Source organism: Hirundo rustica, chromosome 14, assembly GCF_015227805.2.
Source record: "Hirundo rustica isolate bHirRus1 chromosome 14, bHirRus1.pri.v3, whole genome shotgun sequence".
Lineage (NCBI taxonomy): Eukaryota > Metazoa > Chordata > Aves > Passeriformes > Hirundinidae > Hirundo > Hirundo rustica.
Window position 1 is genome coordinate 7,020,550 of NC_053463.1, and position 24,486 is coordinate 7,045,035.

At 42.6% G+C, this 24,486-nt stretch overlaps 1 protein-coding gene across 1 annotated transcript; it reads right to left on the reverse strand.

The window, feature by feature from the left end:
• Window positions 1-1,531: 1,531 nt before the first annotated feature.
• MAML1 (mastermind like transcriptional coactivator 1) lies at window positions 1,532-23,787 on the reverse strand. Its single transcript, XM_040078353.2, has 5 exons — window positions 23,419-23,787; window positions 13,351-14,751; window positions 11,085-11,345; window positions 8,062-8,176; window positions 1,532-5,891 (listed from the first exon to the last, which is right to left on the reverse strand). Exons 1-5 carry the CDS (start codon window positions 23,785-23,787, stop codon window positions 4,900-4,902), a joined length of 3,138 nt encoding a protein of 1,045 aa, XP_039934287.1. The 3' UTR covers window positions 1,532-4,899.
• Between the last annotated feature and the right edge of the window lie 699 nt (window positions 23,788-24,486).

The window sequence follows — 24,486 nt, forward strand, 5'->3', positions numbered from 1 at the left end:
TCCCTGTTCAGTCACACAAACAAACCTCACTACAGAATTTGTGCATGCACCAGACCTACAGTTTCTCTCAAGAGGGACACAGCAAGTTTTTCTTCTAGTTTGGCTCTTCATTGCTTCAAAACCCCATTGTGACAGCTCATCAAGTTAGATGTTCAGTTAATCAAATATCCAATATTACACTTTTTACAAATAATCACACATGTAGAATAGCAAACCCATTCCCTCCCTCTAAAAAAAAAAAAAAAAAAAACCACATATTATGTGACTTCAGACTCTCCAAGGTACAGCAGACTCAGAGTAAAAATTAACCTTAACTGAACCTATTGGTGACCAAATGTTTCATCTGTGGTGTCCAATATAAAAGTCAGAGGGGAAATGCCACTGGGGTCTCCTTACAACATATTTCAACAAACAATTCAGGCTGAGAAACACTTCCATTATAGATTTCCATTACTCTCAGGAAAAACACTGGCATCAAGGAAAAAAAAATCAAATTAGTTTCTGAGCAAAGGTCCATGACAAGTTGCCACTGATTCCTTAAAATCTTTGGCAAATCACAGATGTCATTTCAGTGGGGGACGGTTTGGAAAATTTCTGTTTCATTCAACAATAACTAAAATGCAGTATTTTAATGGGACAATAAAACAAAAATAAATGTAATTTCACAGTTCCCCATGAACTAAAAGCAGCTGATTGTGGTATTGCTACTGATTGTTACATTTGGTTCTTTATAAACGTCTGAAGTTACAGGTCTCCTCCTCTCCCAAACAGAACACAAAACTTGTAGAGTAGGAATACATTAAAAATACACTCCGGTAAGTCAGGATGCTGTGAGGAAACCTGGAGGCTGAGCTGGGGCTGCAAACTGCACAATGACACCAACTGCAAACCTTGGAGAATGACCCATCAACGTCTGAAGAAGCTGGGCAGTGGCTACTGGACTTCACCAGCCTTAAGCCAAGACCTCCACACACATTGCTGTCAGTACTTTGCTCCTTGCTCAGAAACATCAGCTCCTGCCTGCAGCACGTGTCCCAGGTCTCAGCTGGATTCCCGTGTGTGCCATGTGCCTGCATCGGATAAATCTTGAGGAAACCAGTTTGAACCTCTAAAGGCTGTTATTCTGGGGGAACTGGCACATTTTGGGACTCTACAATTCTGCACATCTGAGGTCTCGGTAGTTATTAAAATCTTTTGCACTACTAACAACCACCTCTGCAGTTGAATTTCCCAGCTTAAGGCCTACAATGCATTCCAGAAAAAAAACAACAAAAGCCCGGAAGCAGTGGGAGTAGCATAAAGCCTGATTTTCAAAGTTACATTTTCTAAGGCCCCTTTATCCAGTTCTGGCCTGTTTAAATGGACTTTCGGAAACCATAAGAATTGGTAAGACACAGTAGTAGAATTCGAGCTGAGCAAAAACAGTGTGTTGGGATGAAGGGAAGGAACCATCTCACCAGGAATGACAACGCTGAACTCTGCTCAGCTCACGCAAATGTATAAAGTCACACCATGTATATTTAATACACTAGCAAAATATTTATTTTATAATGATAAAACAGAAGTGAAGGATTTCTTTTTGGTGTGCACCAGTAATTGTAGTAAAAGAATAAGGGGATTAATGGACTCTTTATACATTTCAATGACAAAAATTCATAAAGGTTAGCATCAAATTCAACTGTTCTCCATTTACAAGCATAAAACTTACCATAATACCCCCCAAACACATATATAAAGAATTATAGTTTTAAAATCTATAAAAAGTAAAAAATATACAGTCAGAAGATCTAACTCTTATTCAAATCTTTAATATAAAATTGTAAACATTTATTTACACAAAGGAAATGTGTATAACAAAATTTCGAGCACCCTTTTCAATTGGATCGTGGTTTTTGGAAGGCAGTGGATGTTGCACAGTGACACTCTCACCTTGCCTGCCCAACCAAAACCGCAGTTTATAAATAAAGCCATGGGCGGCCGGCTGGGTTCAGTTCAGGGGAGATTGGTTTTATTGCTCTGAAGCTGCAGCAAATGGAAAGCCCGAGTGCAGACACAGACAGTGACACGTTACAGGGCACCAGGGCAGAGCCCAGCCCTGCCCATGCACCCACACACATCAAAACCGTATTTTCATTGCCATTGAACTGTTCCAACCTTGTTCCAGCGGCACCGCGTTCCCAACGCCCCGACTGCGTTCTGTGCACAGGGACCAAAGCCAGAGCCAGGGGCTCTTTGGATCCTGTTCACACACCGAGACCAATGGGCATCATAAGCCAGTTTGTCTAGAATCACACTTAATTTTACTCCAACAGTACCATGAAAAGGCCCTGTCATCAAACCCAGATACCTTCCTGAACAAACCCTCTGGTCAAGCAGAGCAATATCCACCTTAGCTTCCAGAAACAGTGGAGGAAAGAGCACACCTGCATTTTCCTGGACATTTTGCTGGATTGCCTTTTTGGTAGTAATAATGCAAACAGCAGATGTTCTTTTCCTCCAATTAAGAAATCACAACTGGATGGATTGTATTTTGACTTACTCAGAACGAAGTCTGTGTGCAAAATCTACTGGAAAACAGAGCAGATTTCACCACAACCGAAACAGGGAGAAAGAGAAGCTGAATCCTACTACCCTGTTATTTCTGTCAAGTGTTTGTAAGGGGGGGAAAAAAACAGTGACATGGAAGGACGTCACTTGAAATTGAGGTCCCAAGCACCCCTGACAGGAAGGGAAGGCACACTGGTGCAAAGTTAACCCTTAAAATTAAAAATACAGCAAATACTCCTTCCCCTGCCATTGCTAGTTTATATCTATACTCTTCTAATGACGCTTACCTTGGACCAGTTTTTGGTTTAACTTAATAGTAAACCAAGCTCACTAGCTCTTTTTTAGATTGCCAGTATGAGAAAAGCTAGCATCAGTTATTTGCATCTCAACTACTTATTCTAGAAAATATCGGAAGTGTCAACAACAAAAGTCACCAACAGCTTCGTCTTCCCATCCAAAGACAATCTTTATGCCACCTTTTCAAAAGCTCTACGAGGGATTAAGCCTGCTTCAGTGAAGTTTTATCCACTGTTCAAAGGTGGGATCCACTGATCAATGCACATCTTTCATCAACAGTTCAACATGATAAAATAGCAAATCTGATCAACAGAGCGGAATTCATCCACACTAGCTAAGTGTGCTGGACAAACCATGTTCCATGCATATTTGGAAAGGGTTAAAGTATTAGTGTTAAAAAAGCAGTTTTCAAAAGTGCAAATTGTCTCATAAAGGAGCTGTAGATACAGTAAAATATTTTCCTTCTTTGAAACCAATGATATCTTTCACTTCCCTTCACCCCCTCTGGAAAAAACCCCGCACTCACGATTCCACAATGCAGAAAACTCCTGGAGAAGCCACTCTGTGTTGAAGGAAATAGCTTTTAAATCACAATGCTGGGTTTGGTTAGAAAGTTTAGAGGAGTTTTCCAAGCAAGTGGATTTAGAAAGGGAAGAGGTATTTGTGCATTTAAAACAAAAGCTTTCAACTTTATTTTCATTTTAAAATAAACATTAAGGCAAGGTGGTTTGTTGGTGGATAAGGGATTTTTTTGGTAGAGAGTAAGGACTTTGGAACATTGACTGTTCCCATTGTGGTTTTTGTCCTTTCTGGGACCAACCCAAACATATGGATAAGAGGTCTCCTTGGGCTGAGCTGAAGAACAGCATCTGCTTCAAGGGATATTAAAAAAGTAAATCCACCAGTCTATAGAAAGATTATCAAACTTGTAAGCCAGTATTAAAAAAACAAAGCATTTAAGGGGGAGACTTCCACACTGGAGCAACCCTGATACAAGTATTCTCCCAGGCTGCCTGTGCTATTATTGCTAATAAGGACTTTCCACCTCCAGCCAAATTCTTCTTTCCTCATTTTTATCCTGAAGTGACAAAGTCTTGTGCTCATTGCTAACTTCGGGGGATGAACTGATCTCAAAGGTTAGTTTTACTTTCTACAACAAAGAAAACTAGATGAGCTGTCATGAAGCAAAGCCTTCATTTAAATACAACTACCTTTGGAAATAAGTTATGAAGAAACAGGTGCAAAGTAAATGGCTTTACAATTCATGTTAAACCTACTATAGTTTAAAAGTTCTCCCATAAGAAATTCCCCTTTTAAACACAGCAAGGTACAAGCCAAGAACTGTGCCTCTCTACAACAGAGTGCAAACTGCAGCTTAAAAGACTACAACCTATGAAGATGACTATCTAGACTAACTGGCCAGGTTTTAATACTTTCTTTCATCTATTACCAGCATCTAGAAATATTTACTGTGAAATATCACTTGCTTACTGAGAGTACAGGCACATGCTTCAGCAATGGGGAAAAGAAACAATTCCAAACATTTTGCAAGCATACTCAGGTGCATACAGCCTCTTCTCAAAAAAAAATCAGAAGTTTGATGGACAGTACTATAACAGCATGTCAAGCTACGAACAAATAATTATTGCAAGTAATAGCTGCAGACTAAGCCCTAAACACAATTTGTGCAACTATTTGCGTTCTTTCTGCACTATTTCTGTGGAATTTTTGTTTTGTTTTTAAATAATTAAAATATTTAGTCTTAGAACACTGCAAGAGATTTCTGGAAGGCTGGCTAGGACACAGTATTTTTTTGACCTGTTCAAGTGTGCGACTCCTCAGAGACCGCAGACAAAGCGCACTCCTCCTGCAGACCTGCTTGGTGCGCCGTGACCACGCGTCAACACTCACTGAGAAGCAGCTCCAGTCTTTTTCCCAACCATTTACCTCTAATGCCTGCAAGTCTCCTCAATGCCACAGGATTTTTGGTCCAAGAGTTGTTTATATCTCATGAAATAATTAAAAAAAAAGTAGAACCCCGCCCCCGGCCCCATTTTAATGAGTTCCTAACAACTCATCCAAATCGTTCATCCACTCCTCTGAAGTCCTGTTTTTCAGCAAAGAGTCTATCAGATCTGTGTCACCAGTTAAGTTCTGAAGTCCACTACTGCCTGACTGGCCGCTGTAGGCGAAAGGCAGCTCCTGACTGGTCGTCCTCACAGGGTACCCTTGGCTACAGTGCAGGTTTCCTCTGTTGGGAATTTGCTGATTTGGGTTCTGGTTGAAAGCATTCAGGTCTGGAACAGTCTGGTTCATGCCAGGCAAGACTTGCTGTGAGGGTACCTGCTGCTGTGCGGGTGGGTTTGTCCGCGGCTGTGCTCCCAAAGAGGACGACAGCATCGGCCCAGAGACGGCAGCGTTCATCGAGGTCATGGGCCTGCTGGTGCTCAGGCTTACCTGAGGCATTCCCTGGGCAAACTGCTGGTTGGACATCTTAAGATGCGTTTGCTGCATGTGGAAAGAGGAGTTGGCAGTAAATGGTCCTAAGCCGCTGTTTGCTTGTGTCTGGTTGTTAATATTAGGGATACCTTGGTGTGGCCAAGATGGATTTTGAGCCCCCATAGCAGCCGGTACTCTTGCCATCTGCGGCTTAGATAAGGTTGGATTCAGTGCACCTTTACTGTGCTGCTGAGAAATACTTGAGTTTGGTAAGGTGTTCTGCCCGTAGGCAGCAGGAACGGCAGCGCCCTGGCCCAAGCTGCCCTGCCTCTGCATCGGGGTCTGTCCATTGGCACTGGGAGCCGTGTGCTGGGAAACCATCTGGGTCATGCCGGGCGCCAGGTTGTACAACCCCCCTCGCTGCATGTTCTGCATGCTGGGGTACTGCGACACCCCCCGCTCCTGCTGGCTGGAGCCCGACTGCAGTGGAGCAACAGGAGCGTGTCCAGGTCCCATCTGAATCATGTTCTGGCTCTGAGGAAACATCCGCGGACTGCCGGAGCTGGACTGTCCCAAATTACCGACCCCGGGCATGGCTGAAGATGACCCTGAAATATAAAGAAATATTTTGTACATTAAATACCTCAGGTTCAACCAGTGCCAAGCCAGGCTTGTAGGCACAATAACCCAGATGAGAGGCACAGCTACAATTGTATAAACTGACCTCTGCAAATAACATACAGAGAGCAGGAGTTTAATTAAAGAGTGTCAACTGTTGCTCCAGTTAGCACCTCCACCTTGATCTCAAACACAGATATGCCAATGTCCTAAAAAAAATCTGAATACCACTTCTAAGAGTTCAGCATAATTAATTTTAAAAAAAATTATGAATTTAAAGGCAGGACTCTGATATTTCTTTGTGAACAAAGGTAAACACATACTTTGAAGTGCATGCACAATTTACTAAGCTGTTAAAAAATACCTCTTACTACACACACACACAGAGTCAGTCATTCCATGCATACACTAGGGTGCATCTCTTATCGTACAACAGTAGGGTTGTCAGTTCTGCATTTTCCCAATTCCAGGAGTATCTTCTATTTACCTAATACAGAAATATCGAATTCAGAAAATTTTGGTCAAGTATCTTTTGGATTTCCACAGTGAAGTATTCACCGTGTTAATAGGCAGCGCTGATACCCAAGCAAGCTGAGCAAGGTGATTTGGGAAAATGTCTTCTCAGCAAACCAAATACAGTCCTTTGTTATTTGTTCTATGTTTAAAATTTCTTCTTGTAGAAGAAACAGCCTCCTATTTGAAGCAAAAAAGGCAGAAAAAGCTCTGTAAAGTGTAGTGCATGTAACACTCCACACACTCCTTACAGTCGACCAGGGGAAACCTACCTACACTAATAATTTCTTTACTTTCAAAACCAAAAGTAAGCTGCAAAATTTTTTGATATTTTACGACAGCTGAGGAGTACTGGCTCTACATTATTACTAATATTGTGTTTGAATAAAAACAGAATTATCAAAAATAAATTCAAATAAGAATTCAAATTATGTTGAATTAATTATCAACAAAGCATATCATAAAAACATCAATGTCAAGGGAATGGATGGGTGGGGGAAAAGTCCTCCTGTCACAATATTTACAGGGAAGAGACAGCACATATATCAGGATTTAAGGTGCAAAAAATAGTTACAATCATCATTGCAGTAAAAATTATTTTTAATAGTACTGATGTTCATTATAGCAAAACTTACTCTAATACTATGCCTATCTTTCTGTAGAAAAGTGGCAAGATCAAAAAATATTTCAGTGCAATATCTGAAGGATGTTATTGATCCCTGTGTCAGCACACAATCTTTTTGTATTGGCATTGAGATTTTTCAGTTAAGTAACAAAACCCAGCTGTGTAGCTGCACTTGACACTGCACAGGCACGAACACTGTCAGGGTGAGGGTATTACATTTCCATTTGCATCTTCTCCCTTCAGTATTTATTTCTACAGGAACATGGAGAGTAAGAAAACAAAACTAAGGGAAATTTTCTTGTACTCTAGGTTTATAAAAAAAAGAAATGTGGCTTCTTGACGCCCCACCAAGTAACAGCTTTTAAGGTAAAAAGATGAGCTTTTATTGCTTTCTAGGTATTTCACATTTTTGAAGTTATTCCAGCTGAACAGTGACAACACCTTTTCTTTATCAGAATTAATATCCTACATACATATTAAGTTGCTTCTCATACAAAAAAAAAAAAAAACCACATAGGACCCTTAACATGAAGAGAATTCAAACTACATTCCCTTTTAAAGGTATCAGGGATAAAAATGTTAGAGACTTTTAAACTCATCCTTGAGATGAGGGAAATAATACACCACTTATTGTTCTTTAATGAAGGCCTGTGATAGATACAGGGAGTAGTGATGTCAGACTTCAGGAAAAAACCTCTGAATATTAATATATCAAAGACAGAGAGAATTTCCAACCTGCACAATGAAAAAAAGTATAAAAAAAGCCTGTAGAACAATGAAGGTACTTAAAAATTTTATTCATTTCCCAAACAACATTAAGAATCAGAAGCTTAAGTTGTCCCAGATACCTGTGACCAGGGAAGCTGTTAATTTGCAACTGAATCAGAGTATAGGTCAAGAGCTTTTAAGGCAGACATGTAATAAATTAATTAAAAGCCATCCAATCCAGGAAATTTGAAGACACCTTGTTTTTCACTCCTGGTATTTCTTCTGCTGTTATTTCAGTTGCCATGTTTACTCACCTGTGAACTGTCCAACCTGTTGCTGGTATGGATTCTGTGCTTGATCCTGGTACTGGGGAGGAGGCCGCGTCAGATGCCGCTGCAGCTGCTGCTCCTGCTGCTGCCGCTGCTTCTCCTAAGAAAGGCCCAATGCAAGATAATTTGAAAACAGATCAAGGTTTTTCCAAGGGCTGTCTTGGATAAAAACGAGCTGTCTGCATACTTCTATGCACAGCTGGTAGTCAAAGGGGCTTCTGCAGCCCTACAGTCACTTCAGACTTCGTTCTCAAGGCTCAAAGACAGTTCAACCTGATGAGTGACAAGAGCAGGATCTCAGAGACAACAGCATGCACTACAGGAATTACTGCAGTGCATGTCTGGAGCTTTTCAAAGATTGAAAATCTGAGATGTCAGTCTCCTAATGAGTAACATAATCAACAGGCATTTTTAGCAATAGTCTAAAGACAAGAAGAGGCAAAGGTACAAAAAGAGCAAAAGTGAGTGTACAAAAAAATCCCCAAACATTTACTTTTTTGGTCTTCATTTCCAAATCAATGTATTTTAGACCCTTCTCAGAAATCAAAAGTCCAAGTCAGAAGTATCAAAATATCAAAAACTGAATATGTAAATATTTTCTAGTCCTTGTCCGCAAACATGAAAAGATACACACAAATCCATATTCTCATATCTCACAGGTTTTCCTAGAAGATTATGGAAAACTGCAGAACTAAGTCCATAACAGAAGTCATACAAGTTTTTCAACCATTGTTTCAAACGACTTTCATAGCAAAGCACTAATCAACTGAAACAGATCCAACTCATGACACAAAATAATTGTTCCTCTTTAAAATAAAAGCAGATTCAACCCATACCTATTTTATGACCAAACCATTTGAAAAATAAACCAAGAAAATTTTCTACTAGGAAACTTGGGGAGAAATGAAATGTAAACTCTTGAGGGGAATGTAGATGTAGTGACAGTAGACTCAGATTTTGACAGTATTAACAGCTGCTTTTACAATATGAAATGCACCAGGCACAGCATTTCTGTCTCTTCCTCCTCAGATACCTTCAGCCAGACTGGAATTCTGACATGACCAAGCAGTGATACAACGCACAACTACCCACTTAACAAAAAAGTTACAGAGAACAGCAGGGGACAGAAACTCCCTTCCAAGAGTATTTGGGGTAAAGAGACAAGCCAGAAGCCTTTAAGGAGAGACTGGTGCAATGTAACAAACAGCAGATAATCACTACCACCCTACCCAAATGTCTCCAGCTGCGAAGCTGTTGAGACATGCACAGGAATGAAGAGGGCAGGCTGCTTGACAGAGGACCTGCTGCTTGCAGGACCAGTCAGACCTGAAAGAGGCTGACCATGGAAGCCAACAAGAGATGCCACAGCCCTGAGAGAAACCAAGAACTGCAGAACCTGGCTTGGGGGAAAAAAGAAAAAAAAAAATACGCAGAATGCCAAGTGAAAAGACAGATTTAAAGTGGCAGGGAATGGCACTGGAGCTACCTGAAACCTGAAACAAAGTAGACATCAGCAGATTCAGGAAACATTTTGTAAAATTGCATCCAGTACCATGTATATCCAAAGAAATAAGTATCAAACCAGAATGCTAACATGACCTAGCTTGACTAGGCAGCACAAGGCCAATAAATGTGGCAAATGCAGTATCTAAAGCTGTTCAGCTCCAAGGCAAAGCCACTCCTTATTTGGGACCAGAGTCCCAGCATCACTATAGAAAAATGGAAATTACAGGAGTTAGTTGTGGTTACCATAACTAGGACATGAACAAAGTATTTTCATAATACTGATTATTTACTGCAGCGACATGTGCTGGCAAAGCAGAAGCAAACAGATAGGAAAAAATATTTCAGGGCTGTGTTTGAGATATGCTACTTATCACCTCCCCATTGTTCACAGAGATCTGACATCTGTTAGGTCCATTTCTGGCGTAAAGAAACCTACTGGGGCACAGCTCTGAGAGCTCTAACAAAGCTCTAATAATCACCATCCACTAGACATGCAAAAGCACAAGCAGGAGATCACACCCCATATTTCCTTTCTCCCCACCTGCTATCAAAGAATACTTGTTTGTTAACATTTTTGAGAGTAATGATTACTCATCTTTGATGTTTGATATTAACATACAAGTCACCAAAGACTGATTGATTTGCTGAAAGGTATTCTAAGCTTACAGACCACATAACTCATAGAGAAAATGTGATTTTATTGATGATTGGGGCATTTCCTTTCAGTCCTTAATAATATAATTCCCCACAGTATTCCCTTAGTCCAAACTGTTTTAACCCAAAAGCATATCTTTACCAACACTCATACACTGCCAAACACTCGACCATGTTTTGTCTACAGTGGCTCCAGAACTGAGGGGGTTTTTCTGCCACCTCTACTGAGACCTCAATTTTATCAGGATGTCTCCAGGTGATAAAAGTGCCATTCGCTCAGACTTGGCACAGTCAGAGCCCCACAATCTTGCATATTCTACTACAACCTTCCTCACAAAATGGGCTTTCATACATTTTCAGTTCAGAAGAGACTGTTTTATTTCCTTTCTTAAAGTTTGTGATGGGCAGCTGATTCAGGGAGACCTCAGAGCACTTTTCAGTACCTAAAGGGGGTTTACAAGAAGGCTGGAGGGGAAGGTGTCTCAAAAGGGCATGAAGTGATAGAGCTCCAAATCCAAGATCTCCATCTGAAGGAGGTTAGGTTCAGATTAAACATTAGGAAGAAATTATTTACTGTGGATGTGGTGAGGCACTGGAACAGGCTGCCCAGAGAAGCTGTGGCTGCCCCATCCCTGGATCTGTTTCAAGGCCAGGCTGGATGAAGTTTGGAGCACCCTGGCCTAGTGGAAGGTGTCCCTGCCCACGGCAGAGGAGATGGAACTGAGACGATTTTTAAGGTCCTTCCCAACCAAACTATTCTCTGATTCTAAGACATCAAATGCTATTTCATGCACCAAAGCAAAGCAGCACAAGTTAAAAAAAAAACCCAGATAGCTGGCGCCTCTCACCTGCTCTGCCAACAAATGCTGCTGCCTCTGTTCCATCAGGAATTGCTGCTTCTGTTGCTCCATGAGCAGGTGCTTTTGTTGCTGCTCTCTCTGCTTCTGCTGGTCCATCAGCATTTGGTGTTGCTTCATCACTGCTGCTTGCTGCTGATAAGCTGAGTTGCTGTGGTTACCTGCCATGGAGACATTTGGAGCCTGGGCACCCACCCCAGGGCCCGGGACAGAAACGGGAACACGAGGAACAGCAGGAGCAGGGTTCTGATCCTGCAGAACACAGGAAAAATGACAAAAGTTACAGAAATGCAGTAACTTCTCCACTTGTGAAGATTCTTATGGAAGTTCAGCTAATTAAAGACAGCCAAACACCCATCTACACAGTGCCACACATGGAATTGCCACCTTGGAGTGAGGGTCAGAAGCTCCACAACGTTTAGGAATTAACTTTAGTCTAAAAGTACTTCCCAATTTCCAGCTCAAACAGGTGAGTATAGCTCTGTGTGCTTTTTTCCAGGCAGTTACAAACTGTTGCATTTCAAACAACCCAGCTTCTACACACTTTGCTTTGGTAGCAGTTTTTCAAACACTACATTTTATGTTTTTGTTGTACAAAATGTTTATTTAAATCCTGCCTCTCCTGTCAACATTTCATTCTGCAAGTGTTAATGTCTCCCATCCTAAAGCTGCCTTTTTTTAATATCAGAGAACTTACTATTTGCATGCAGGTGAAGGGGAAAAGGCTTCCACTGGTCAAAATGGGTCTTAAAGTATTTTTCCAGCAATCCAACGATCACCATACACCACAGACAAAAATACATATAAGTCTGATATTGTTTGTTATTCTTAAGTCTGCATTTTTGGCTTTTTGAGACTGGAACTTGGGATAAGCGAAAATAAATTGGAATAATTATCATTCAAGATCCGATACTCCCTTCTCAGTACCAGCAAATCCCTTTGAAATTTGACAGTTTTCATCATTTTAAAGAACAATTCAGCCTCATCTCTAATTACAGGAACAAAGTTAAGCATGCAGCTAATGGGTTTGGCTGCTGGTTCTCACTTTACAGTTTCATAAGGAATCATGAGCCAAATATAAGGAATGCTGTGCTAAGTTGTTCTGTGTGCAAGCTTTTGAGAAATTCTCCCAAAGCTTTCATCAATATTTCTGTTAGTTCAGTGCAAGTGTGGCAGTGTAGGTGCAAGGTCACCCTTGTGTTTTCCAGTGAGGGGGAGATGTGACACACACAATCATCTCTACCCTTCTTCTTCCATCAAAATGCTGTTAGACTGTTACTTCTGCCAGCTTTCAAAGAGATTCTTTTTTTTTTCTGAAGCACACATTGATCTCAAATTTCTATTTGCACACCGGTGTGGTCTTTATCACACACTAATCAGAGCTTTTTCACAGGTTTTCTGTTTCGTCGAGGAAACGTATGACTAGAGTTGGATCTCAAACAGCTTTTGCTGAAGGAACTTTACTCCTTGCAACAAATACCTTTTTTTTCAACAAGCTCTCTTTCATGTGCATTGCAGGTACATGTTACAGAATCCCAATGAGTCTATACTTCCACCCACTACAGAAATTTTCACCTGCAACATACCTGTAGTAACAGTTCTATACAAAGCAAAGGAGCACCATCTGGAATTTTCTCTTACAGGAAAACCTGAAGCATATGCTTCAAGCAAACCAACTTTACCACTATTCATTCTCAATGATACATTTCTCCCCTATGCCATGCTTCCCCAACGCCCAGAGACTTAACCAATAAAAATCCATAGAACTGAAAGGCTCCACAGAACACCAAGAAATCAGGAATGCAGTCCCCACTTCCATCTCTCTGCAAAAGGAGGTCTTTTTATAGTAAGCCAACTCTGACACAAGTAAGGACTAAAAACAAGGTAAAGAAATCAAAGCTTCTTTGAGAACACTGTGTAATACTGCAGTTTTATATGAGTTATTTTAGTCAAAAGTTTACAAAGCATCTATTTATCTTTCTAAGTAGAAGTTTCTGTGAAGCACGACATAATTTGTTGCCCACAAAGTATATTAAGCTGGAAATCACACGTTACATGACCTAGAACCCAGTATTAAAAACTGTCCCCAGTGGAAAAAAAGACCTCATGATTGTTGTCTAAGATTCTTGTATATAGGCTTTTTCTCTTTAAAAATCAATGAGAACATTTGAAACTATACCAAGGAAGCTGCACTCCAGCCTTACCTACCCAGCAACCTTAAATCTGCTACTTAGCAAAGGTAATTCAGGACATTCACCTGACCATGTGGCAGCCGGTAGGCAATGTTTCCAGACTTGGGTTTCAACAGAATCATCCCATTTTGGTCGTCACCTACGTGGGACAGTGGTGGCTGCTGGCGCTGCTGGATGTATGCCAGCATGGGAGTCTTGTTCTGCCCAGGCACTGCCACCCCCTGCTCACATTCTGCTTTGTAATGGGAAAGAGGTTTGGTGTTCCCATAGTCCAGCATAGAGCCTTGACTATTCACAGGGTTCTGGTTCAAGCTGTTTTGCTGATGACCCAAAATGTTCACATGATAATTGCCTCCAGCTCTTGGTGAGCTTTTATTTCCCAAATTAGGCATCATGAGTTTCTGATTGTTGAAGTCTGGTGGATAAACTGATGGGCTAGTAGGATTTTCCATGGTATATGGGACAGCCAGTGGACTATGGGAAGTCCCAGACTGTTGCCACGTTGACATCTGATTTGTTTGGTGGACCTGTGAAGCTTGTTGCTGGTTCTGCAACATCTGATCTCTCTTCTGCTTGGCAGCAATCTGCTGAAGTTGATGAGCAGAAGACATTTCTTTGGCACTTCCCGCACACTTCCCAGCTAATAACACGGGCCTCTGGACATTCTGAGAGTGGTTTGATGCCTGCATCATGGGCTGATTAGGATTTTCAGTCATTGACTGACTGGGAGGCTGGAACATAGCCTGAGAACTACCAACCGTTGTAGAAGCGGCACTTACAGGTACAGAAGCAGCACCAATAAATGCTGAACCCGAAGAAGTGGATCTAACCTGGGGAGATCCCAGCTGTTCTTGTTCAAAGGGTGCTGGGGAAAACTCAGTCTTTATATTAATATCTTGTGGCAATGGAGTCTGTGCAGCTGAATTTGAAGAATCTGCATCTTTTTTGTCTTCAAAGTCGTCATTAAAGAGATCCTTCATGTCTTCATCGGGCACGGATCTATTGAGCTCTTCAATAAGTTCCTTCCACTCTTGCTCATTTAGATTAAGATCAGGCATCAGGTTATTCTGAGATATAGAACCCCCTGCTACAGGATTCATACAGGGAAGCTCATCTACAGGCTCCTGCTTCAGCTCTTTGTTCAAACTCAGAGGAAATGAATCATCGGCATCACCACCTCCATTCATCTGCAGGCTGGAATCTGGAAGACACTTCTTGCTGATGCCATCGAGCCCCATTGGATGTTTCCCGTTAAGTTGTAAGGTATCACCAGTACCAGATTTCTTGTCAAGATGATGGAGTGGAGACACAGGGGGCATTCCATTGGAAGAACCACTCACTCCCAGACCATCCTCACGACGCAGTTTCTTGGACACAGAAAACACATCACCATAGCCATTCTGCTGGTCTCCATTCTGAGGGGAAGCAGCACTATCAAGCTTTCTTTTCACAGTCTCATGGAGCTGCTGAAAAATAAAAGGAATATTTTAGTTACTTAGTTCTGTGTTACATAGATCTGGATTTTTATTTCTTACCAGAACATTGTCCTGCTCTGAATAAAACATTTAAAAAAAAAATTGAAGATTGCATCTTTGTTTTGGTAACATTTTGTTTTACAAGTCAGCACATGAGATGACTTCCTCAGTATAATCTCTTAGGGAAATTTTTCAAAAAACATGTACTACTTCAAACAGAGACCCCCCTCCTTCAGACAAAACTAAAAGCCGCCATACACTCTGACAACAAAAAAAAAAGTTGGAAAATGGCAGCGAACTGGAATATGTTATGACTTTTCCTATTCAAAATGAGAAAAATATTTAAGAATGTTAAGAATCAAATTTTAGATGGGAATAAAAACCCGTATTTTATTTGATCTATGTACACACACAGTATAATTGTTCCATGAGACTGTTTTATAAAAGTCTCACACTTAAATATTTATAAAGCAGTCTCACATTTAAATATTTAGAAAAAACAAGTAATTCTTTTGTGATAATAACTTTTAGAGAAGAACTATGTGTATAAATTTTGTAGACAATCACACTTCTGGCACTGAAGCAAAACCAATTTGTCACTTAGCGACCATTGCTTCACACTTGTGGAAAATGCAATTCAGAGTTCAGCCAGTTCTATCACAGCAAAGCAAGTTCATTCCTTTCCTCCTTTCTCCTGAAGTATTTACCAGCTGCTCTGACCACCAGAGCCCCAAGCAGCTCCACAGTTGGCCTCTCACAGACGGTGAAGGCACAGATTCTCTTTCTCATGGTGCCACCTAGAAGCGACCAGCGGCTACAGCAGCAGCCTCACAGCCAGAGCCTGAGCGCCTTTGTTCAACTTCTCCTTCCTGCCAGCATTCTTGCAAATATAAAGTTCTTTCTATTGACCTCAAAAGCATCTGAAAAGAGAATTCTTGCACACATCAAAGGTGACTATAAACTTTTCCTTCCCTCGGGTGCATTCTGTAAAAAAATCTGAGCTTTGCTGGTGCTGGAACGCTCCACCAACGCAGACAAACCTGTAGGGCAGAGACACTGCCCCAACAGCGTAAGGAGCTTGAGAAGGGAACTGCCATCGGCTCCGACCTGGGTGAGACACCCTGGTACACCTCAGCAGGACACTCGACAGGAACCCCCACCAAGAGCCACCCATCTGAGGTGTAGGGTAACAACAGTCCTCTCAGATGGCAGGGAAGCAGCTCATTAAACAAACCTCAAGACAAGTATGGTTCTTTTAATATTACCTGCAGTCTTCACAAGGCAGTCCACTAACCCCTGGGGAAAAGTCTCATCCAAGGAAAAATGGGAAACCTCAAGATCTCAGCATTCAAGCAAGAGGCTGTATGTAGGGCCAGCATAAATTATCAGAAGAATTTTACACACTTGCCTGAACAACAGTATTCTTTGATTTACAGACAGGAGGACTGGTTCACAGTTAATTGTTTCTTTTTTTTTTTTTTTTTTTTTAAACTGTCTACAGTGAGCTGATCTTCGGGGGGAAAGAAACTCCAGACCATCTGTTTAATTCCTGCACAGGTAGCAGCAAAAACCCCGCACTATTTGTTTAATGCTTGCATAGGTAACAGCAAAGTCTTATTTTTATCTGTGAAACAGACTCCAGCTTCTCTGGACACTGTGATCTAGATGGCACAAGGAAATAGCAGCAGAGTAGCAAGATCAGCAGAAGACTGAGTAGGATGAGGTGAGAGGAGGCTGAAAGTTGAAATCTCTTAATCTGAACATCACGTCTTCAGCTTGGAGTATCAGCTCTCTAGTGAATTTTTCAAATGCCAACTTGAAAGAACAATGGAAATTTACTTTTTTGTAAAAAACACAAAACAACAGAGAGCAAGAAAGCTCAACTCCATCACAACATTTGGCTTTCAGTGTTTCCCTTTGTTTACTTCATACTCCCACCGGGAAAACTGAAGCTCAAGGTGGATGAGTAACTTGCCCAAGGTTATATGATGAGACAAATTACTCAAAGTTTGGGAATGGGTTCTCTTTAATTCTAAGTAGTTAGGGAAAAAACACACCCCCTGAAAACTTACATCCAAATAATAACTTTGATTTGCGTTACACTCACTGCAGTCTAGAAGAAGATACAGACCCCTAATATCCAGCACAGGAACTCTCATATCTCTATGGGTTTCAACAGTCATAACACTCAGATATCTGATCCTTGGAGACATTTTGACTGTAAGTTGCTTGAGACAAAATCCTCCTTTCACCTAAAACCGTATTCCTTTGGCAAAAAAAGGGAGATTAAGTTCCTCCCCAGTTTGTCTGTGTCTATCCAAATAATCTGATCTGAGGGGGAAAATAACAGGCTGCATGTGAGATACAAGTCAGACTGCAAGCTATCTACATATCAAGCTGCTCCAACAGAGTTCTCAAGGCAAGAAAAACCTGTTCTCTTCTGCCAAAACTCAGGAAAAAACCAACCAACACATGGATGAAGTAAAGCATAGCTTGCTACTCACTAAGAAAACCCCTTCAGCTTTAATTTTCTTGTTCATTACCATCCTGTAAGGCACAGTGTTCCTCCAGAACATTATCCATGATTTCCTTAGCAGAATCAATCAATTTTATTTGTAACACTGAGCCAATCATTTCCTCTGTCACAAGATCAGATACAGAAATGTCTTCTCATTTTATCAGCCTATTCAATTTTCCAATGAAAGGTGAACTTCTGAGATCACTGCTACCTAGCTACGCCTAAAAATATTACCCCAAAAGCATTTATCTGAAGTATTTTTACCAATATAGGAACAGTGCAAGGCAGGGGATGTGAGCTGGCCTCGGTCCTTTAGCCTAGGACAGGACAAACAGTTTGTCAAAGAACCACTTAGGGGCCACATGCTGCACCTTCTCCATGTCACATCACCTGAGCTGCATTTTATTCACATGAGCAGAACACACAGTCCTCAACGTGGTCAAAAACACTTCCTTGGCAGGAGCACACATGCCCAGCTGTGCATTCCTCAGGCATGGAACACAAGCTGACAAAACCCAGGTGCCATCCATGACAACAAAAGGTGTCCAACACACCTCTGGTCATGTAACTCACACACTGACAAGGACACAAGCCTGCAATGCCAGAGATGGATGCGTGCCCAGGCAAATGACAAAGCTTCCAGCAGAAAACAGAGAGCACACAAAGCATTTTCATATATTCAATCTGTGTCTTAAACCCGCCAGTTTTACCACAATGATGCTCAGGCCGACTGTGGTTTCACTGCAAGGGTGAATTGACTGACTTTGTACAAGCTTTCCAAAAACTACTACAGGAGTCCAACAAGAAACCAGAAAAGCTTGAAAACTTAATCTATCTTGTCTGTTAGCACTGGCAGAGTTCAAAACTTCAGAGGCCAGGGCAGTGCATTCTTACTGCCTTGGTGGGGAGGGGCATGAATCACTGGTCAAAAAAGCGGTACAAAGTTGTTCTGATTGGTTTTGTTGGTTTGGTTTTTTTTTTCAGGCTTTTTAGTTTGTTTGTTTGGTGTTGGCTATTTTGGTGTGGAGTCAATACCTGAAACCAGATTTAGATAATCATCTGAAACCAATGACATTTCAATGCGTTAGAATTCAACAGGCATGAAAGTTTAGTTCATATTGTTCGCCTGAAAGCAAGAAACCCTTTTACCATTCAGAACAGCTAAACTGAGGACAGTCAGTCCTTTTGCAAAAATCCAGTACTCTGCTATACTATGAGTCCTATAACTGAAGATGGTAAATACATATATATATATAAAAATACAAACTGTATGCAGGTTTCACTAAAAAAAAAACCGAACAACAACAACAACAAAAAAAACCCCAAACAAAAAAAACCCACCTTGTGAACATGGCAGAAGAGAAACTCCTTAAAAATCTGGTACTCATACTATGCCTTTCAGGCTCTGTATAATGTTCTTACGTAGTTTTTTAAAGCATCTGTTACAGAGATCTAAATATTATTACAGGATTCAGTAGAGCTGTAATTTTTTGTATTTTATTTCAAATTAGTTTACCATTTCAATATCAGAATTAAGTCTAAAAGGATTTGTCCTGATATACCAGCAAGAGAAACATAATACTGGACATTTTCAAAGAAGAAATGCTGTATTAGACTATAAGCGTAATAAAAAACTAGCTCAAATATGGCTCCTAGCATTCTCACCTAGAAGTGAGAAACCAAATCAGAATACATGCATTTTTCTGCCATGGAAGTGGCAGCAGAGATAAGCTCCCATGTACCAGAGTTCACAGTAGGTGCTCTACAGACACTGATTCTCCTCCTGTCTCTCCAAGGACAGGAGCAACAAAGATGACAAATCCTTAAGCTGGAATAACAATGCAAAAATCAGACACTGTAGTGTATGAATTTTGGATAGAAAACATAACATTTTGACTACACACCATACTAAGAACTCCTTCTTTACTGTGCATCTACCCTCAGCTTCCAAAGTTGCATTCCTAATGCGTTCCTACATTCCACTGTGCTGTCAGAACCAAACTGCAGGACTCATTTTAATTTTTACTTTAATTCCAGCAGACTTTTGTATTTGGGTGACTGCCTGCTGGAGTGAAGAAGGGTTGTGGATAGGCATGTCTATAAATATCCCAAGCCTGCATTAGTCACAAGGGGCAGCTTCTGCTACAGGAATTGTTCTGCTGAATCAAAAAAAACCTCCCGTGCCTTCAGCTGCAACGCCGGATCCTCCACCTCACTTGAACTTAAACAGCAGCAGCAGCACCGCAGTCACTCCCAGATCCTTACAACTTAGGAAGCATCACTGCATATCTAACTAATCTGGTAAGGGAAATGTTTCAAACATAAAACAATACCTCACAGAGTATTAAAAGGAGACAAAGAAAAACCTGTCTGAGTTGTTGGGCAACAAACTATCAGACTTGTCAGCAAAAACAAACAATGGTGGCAAGACTGCACTGCACCACAGCTATATATAAATAACATGTAAATAACTTGCTATTTTTGTGGTAAAAACATAATTTCACAATTTAACACCCCTATACCACAGCTTACACAAAAATGAGGTCTTCTGAACTGTTAGAGTACCAGCTTGAGCTTTGTTAGAGGAACACCATTAACACTTGTCAGTATACTACAGGCAATCTATTCCCTTTAATTCATTATGTTAGGTCTTTCAACCAAGAAACACTGCATTGCTCTCCTTGGACTTAAATTTCATTTAAAACTCTTTACTTGGTGCCTTTGCTTAATTTAGTATTTAACTAATATTAATGTAAAACATCTCTCACTCCCAAATAAATGCTGCTCTTCAGCTTTAACACAAAGTATTCTCAAGACAGGCCACTGACTGGACCTTCTGTGCTCATTCCAGAAATACTGTTTGTGGTTTTGTGGCAGTCCTAGACAAAGCAAGCTCTCTGCACAACAACTGCTCTCAGGTAGAGAAAAAACCCAGTAAGAAACAGGGAGCAACTCTCCTTCCAAGACACCACATCATAAAACAAGGAGTAGAGATGAAAATCCAGATCTTCCCATTTTCGTCATTCACATGTCAATGAAATGCCTTCTGTTCAGCTCAGCCATACACTGCCTCACAGTCTAACACAGAAACATAAGGAAGCCAACCCTTCCCTTGCAGAGAATTTAAACAGCATTATTCAATGAACTTTCATGTATCAGAACCCAACAGAGAAAAAAATGTTCTAAGAGACAAGTCCCATCTCTTCCCAACTCCCCTGCTTCTCAAAAATGTAAGATGAACACAGCAAACACATTATCCAAACATCAAACATCTTCTACTTTGAACACAGCCTTAAATAATGTCACGTTAAACAACAGAAACGGGAAGTAGATGCCAACGTTTGGATTTCCCATCAAATGATGGTGTGCAAGTTTTTTAGAAGTAGGAAGCTAGGTTTTTCAACATTTTCCTTGTATGAAGGAGAGGCCTACGTGATGCATAAATAATCCAAGGTAATTCTGTCTCTCAGTTTCTGTAGCTTAAATTTTACAGCTGCTTAGTAAGAAAACAAGGAAGAATCTACCCCTTACTTCTGCCTGTAAGCAAGATCCATCCAACTTCAGGATCTAAATCAGAGAAAAGACTAATGGAAGAGAAAATATCTGATTCTGTCCATGTGACAAATCACACAAGACACTAAGCAGGAAGTGGCAGTGCCACCCTGTTCTCTGTGACCATTGTGGATTCACAGAAGATGCTCTCCAGCACAGCACCTGGCAGTGCCCACACTGTCCACACCTGGGGCAATGCAGCTTCATGTCCTACTACTACAAGATCTCACAAAAGCCTTCACCTTTATATGAACTGCTCTCTCCTTCATGGACAAAAATAAATGCTTCATTAATGCTCAACGTGAAGTACTAATTTCCAAGAGCAGATTCATATGCAGCTTCACAGAAAAATCTGGACTGCCACAGCAGCAACAGCTGATATAATGCATGTTGCACTCAGCTAGCATCATTCTTTGGAAAGGAACATGGCCAGGATGTTTTAAAAGATAATTCTGGTGTTCATCCAAACTTTACTGAACACTGGAAATCAAGCCCACGTCCTTCCCATTCAAAGCAGGTGCTTAGTCTTGATAATGGCAACATGATGGGTAGAGGTAAAATACCAACCTAGAGTGGGACCTTCTGGGCCAGGGGAATTAAATTAGCAGCAGAAGTGTTGTTGTGTTTTTTTTCCAAGACTTGAATTACTAAGCAAACCAACTTTATACCCCAGTAACGAGGTGATGAATCAGCAGCTGCAATTAAGCTCACAGTCATGGATCCTCGGAAGGAAACAGCAGGCCAGCCCGAGGAAGAGTCATTCATACACTAAAACCCTCTTCTGTTGTGTAAATTGGCCACTGGCAGCAGCTTCCTGTACAAGGGCTTCCCCAGATGTGCAGTGCACTTCAGAACCTGCTGCTGTTGAGAGCCCTCATTATAATGGATGCTAATTAGATCAAATCCACATCCAAAGTGATTTAAGAGAAACAACACCAGTGAATTAGAGCCATCTTTCTTTTAGAAGATCAATATGAGGTCGTGTGGTGGCAGTTTAAGTAACAGGATTTGACATGCTAAAGAGCCTTGAGTGTAATGAAAATACACATTATTAAGGGGTAGAGCCCCACATGCAAAACACCCGAGAGCCCAGCAGGAAATAAACAGAACCCCCACTAAGTTTTTAGATAATAAAAAACAAGTTTGAGTATTTTTTGTTTTGACACAAGTTTACATTCAAGGTTAGTCTGCTAAACAACAGCTGACTATAAAGTTTTGTAGAATCAGTGTCAGGAATGCACAAGGTTTCCTCTCTTCCTCAAGTACCCTTCTATAGTAGGCAGCCCTCTGAAGTGCTCTAACTGTGTCACAAGGACCTCAGTCTTCTCAACAGTCAGCAAGTCCTCGAGTCTCATCGGTGTATTAGCAAGAACAGACACAATTCAGTTAAGTAACACTTTCAGTTCATCTTGTAAATACTACAAACTGCACCCAGGCTGCTTAGTGCTGATCAGAGTAAAGATGACATCAATAAACCCCATGTTTCAGTATTTCACATTATGTCCTGGACACTCAAGTATACAATAAGTTCTATCATGATCTATTTTAAAAACAGCAAATGAGGTCCAAGACAGAGAAAAGTATATCCTTCTTCCTTTCTAATTCAATCAAATACACATAGCACACTAAAAATACGATTTATTCTATATATTAACCTGGAAATATCTGCGTTTAATCCAGTGTCCCCTTTTAAAGACTCTTGGAGCTGTACTGAATCATTTCCATGCAGGCCACCATTTAAAAACACCTGGTTTTAAGGCAGACAGGTATTAGGACAGGCAGCCTTTAAGAGGTTATCCTACTAACCTACATTACTGACACATTAGCACATAGCAGTATATTTAAAGGGCCCAGAATAAGTTAAGCAATAGCTATCTTGATATACAAACACGGTTATGTGAATATATCCCAACAACCAGAAATGCTAGAGAAGCCAGAGAAACATTAAGATTTTGAGCTAAGCCAGTTTTTAATGGGTGGAGTGGGATTCTCATAGTGTTCACACCCACTAGAGTGAGTGGCAAACAAGCAGCTGCCTTTCCACAGAAATTCTTTCCAATATGTACCAGAACTGACAGACACATTGTCTTAAAACTCCCCCCCAAGTAATAAGCATATCCTTATCAAATGACTCCACAAAACCCTGACACCCCAAATTAAAGTCCTAAGCAAGCAAACAAAAATCCAAAGGCGCCGCAGAATTAGTGTCCCTCTGACAGTTTCTGCAGGGGCATTTTAGGTGAATTAGCCAGAAATATGATTCACAAAATACTCTGAATGATTTAAACATCACAGAAATCATGCCACTATCCCTACCCCACTATGTCGCAGTTTTTATATACTCTTCCAGCGTGTAGAGGTGACGAGTGAAAACAAAACAGCCCTTATCGGCTGCGAAGTTGTAACACAGCAGACAGGGTACTTTGCAAAGCAGCCCCAACCTCAGCCCCAGCACCGCAGGCCACCACACCAACCGCGAGAGTTTGTTTTCCTTCCCCCATCCAGCTCCAGACGAGAGGTCCCGGTGCCAGCCGGGCACGACCGCCGGTCCCTTCCCGGCCCCAGCACCGGCCCCGGGCGGCGCTTACCGCTATCAGGGCGCTGCTGCGGCCGTGCTGCTGCTCTCCGCTCGCCGTCTCGCCGTCCAGCCCGTTGGCTCCGCTCCTCTCGGCGCTCCCCGCGGCGGCGGCGGGCGGAGGGGGCGCGGGCGGCGGCGGCGCCGGGGGCGGCTGCCGGTGTTTGCCGGCCCGCTTGGCCTTGGCCTGCAGGCAGCGCTGGTGCAGGGCGAAGGTTTGCTGGCGCTCCAGCTCCAGGCGCTCCGGGGACACGGCCTGGTAGCGGGACTCGCAGGCGCTGTGGTGCCGCCGGCAGAGCTCGATGCGCCGGCGGAGCCGCTCCATCACCGCGCTGTGCCGCGGCACCACGAACTCCGCCATGGGGCAGGGGGGCAGCACCATGGGCCGGGAGGCGAAGGGGCGGCCGCCGCCGCTCACCGGCTGCTCGCTCCGGCGCTCGCCATGGCGGGGCCTCCGCCGCCCCTCCTGCCGGCCTTACCTGCGCTCCCCGCCGGGATCGCCCCGGCTCTTCCCCTCGCCCGGCCCGGCGCCCGCTCCTCTACCCCCCCGCCCCACTTCCTCCTCCTGCCCCGAGCCCGGCGCCGCTCCGCTGCCCCGCTCTCCCTGAGCCCTGCCGGCCCCGCGGGGCCCGGCCGAGCTTGCCGCGCTCCCCCCCGCCGCCGCCCTCAGGCGCGGGCCGGCCCGGACCCCCGGCCCCCCATTGTTGTCCGCGCCGCCGCCATCTTGAAATTGTTTTTCCCCTCCAGAGCCGAGTTGAGAATAAATGGGCGGAGCTTCCTGGGTGGGGGGCACGTCACGGCGCGAGGCGCGTCACGAGCCGTGACCGACGCCCCTCCCAGCCAATAGGCGAGCGCGGAGGTGATAATTAAGCCGCGGAGGGGAGCTGGAGGCGGAGCTCGGCGCCGTTTAAAGGAACAGGTAAGGAGGGGCGTGGCCACCGCGGCCCAGCCAACCAGCAGAAGCGGTGGGCGGAGCCGCGGGTGATTGACAGGGAGGGGCGGGCAGCAGGAGCGCTCCGGTCGCTGGAGCGGAGCCCGGCTCGGCCCCGTGTGCCCGGCCTCGCTCTGCCCGGCACAAGCG

What these genes read in the sequence shown, in the direction of transcription:
- MAML1 (XM_040078353.2), bottom strand. Translation starts at nt 23,787, where the DNA reads ATGGTGCTGCCCCCCTGCCCCATGGCGGAGTTCGTGGTGCCGCGGCAC. An exon ending in GCAGCAGCGCCCTGATAGCG is followed by an intron (nt 14,752 to 23,418) that starts GTAAGCGCCGCC and finishes TTTATTTTTCAG; the next exon opens with CAGCTCCATGAGACTGTGAA. An exon ending in ACAGGTTGGACAGTTCACAG is followed by an intron (nt 5,892 to 8,061) that starts GTGAGTAAACAT and finishes TTTATATTTCAG; the next exon opens with GGTCATCTTCAGCCATGCCC.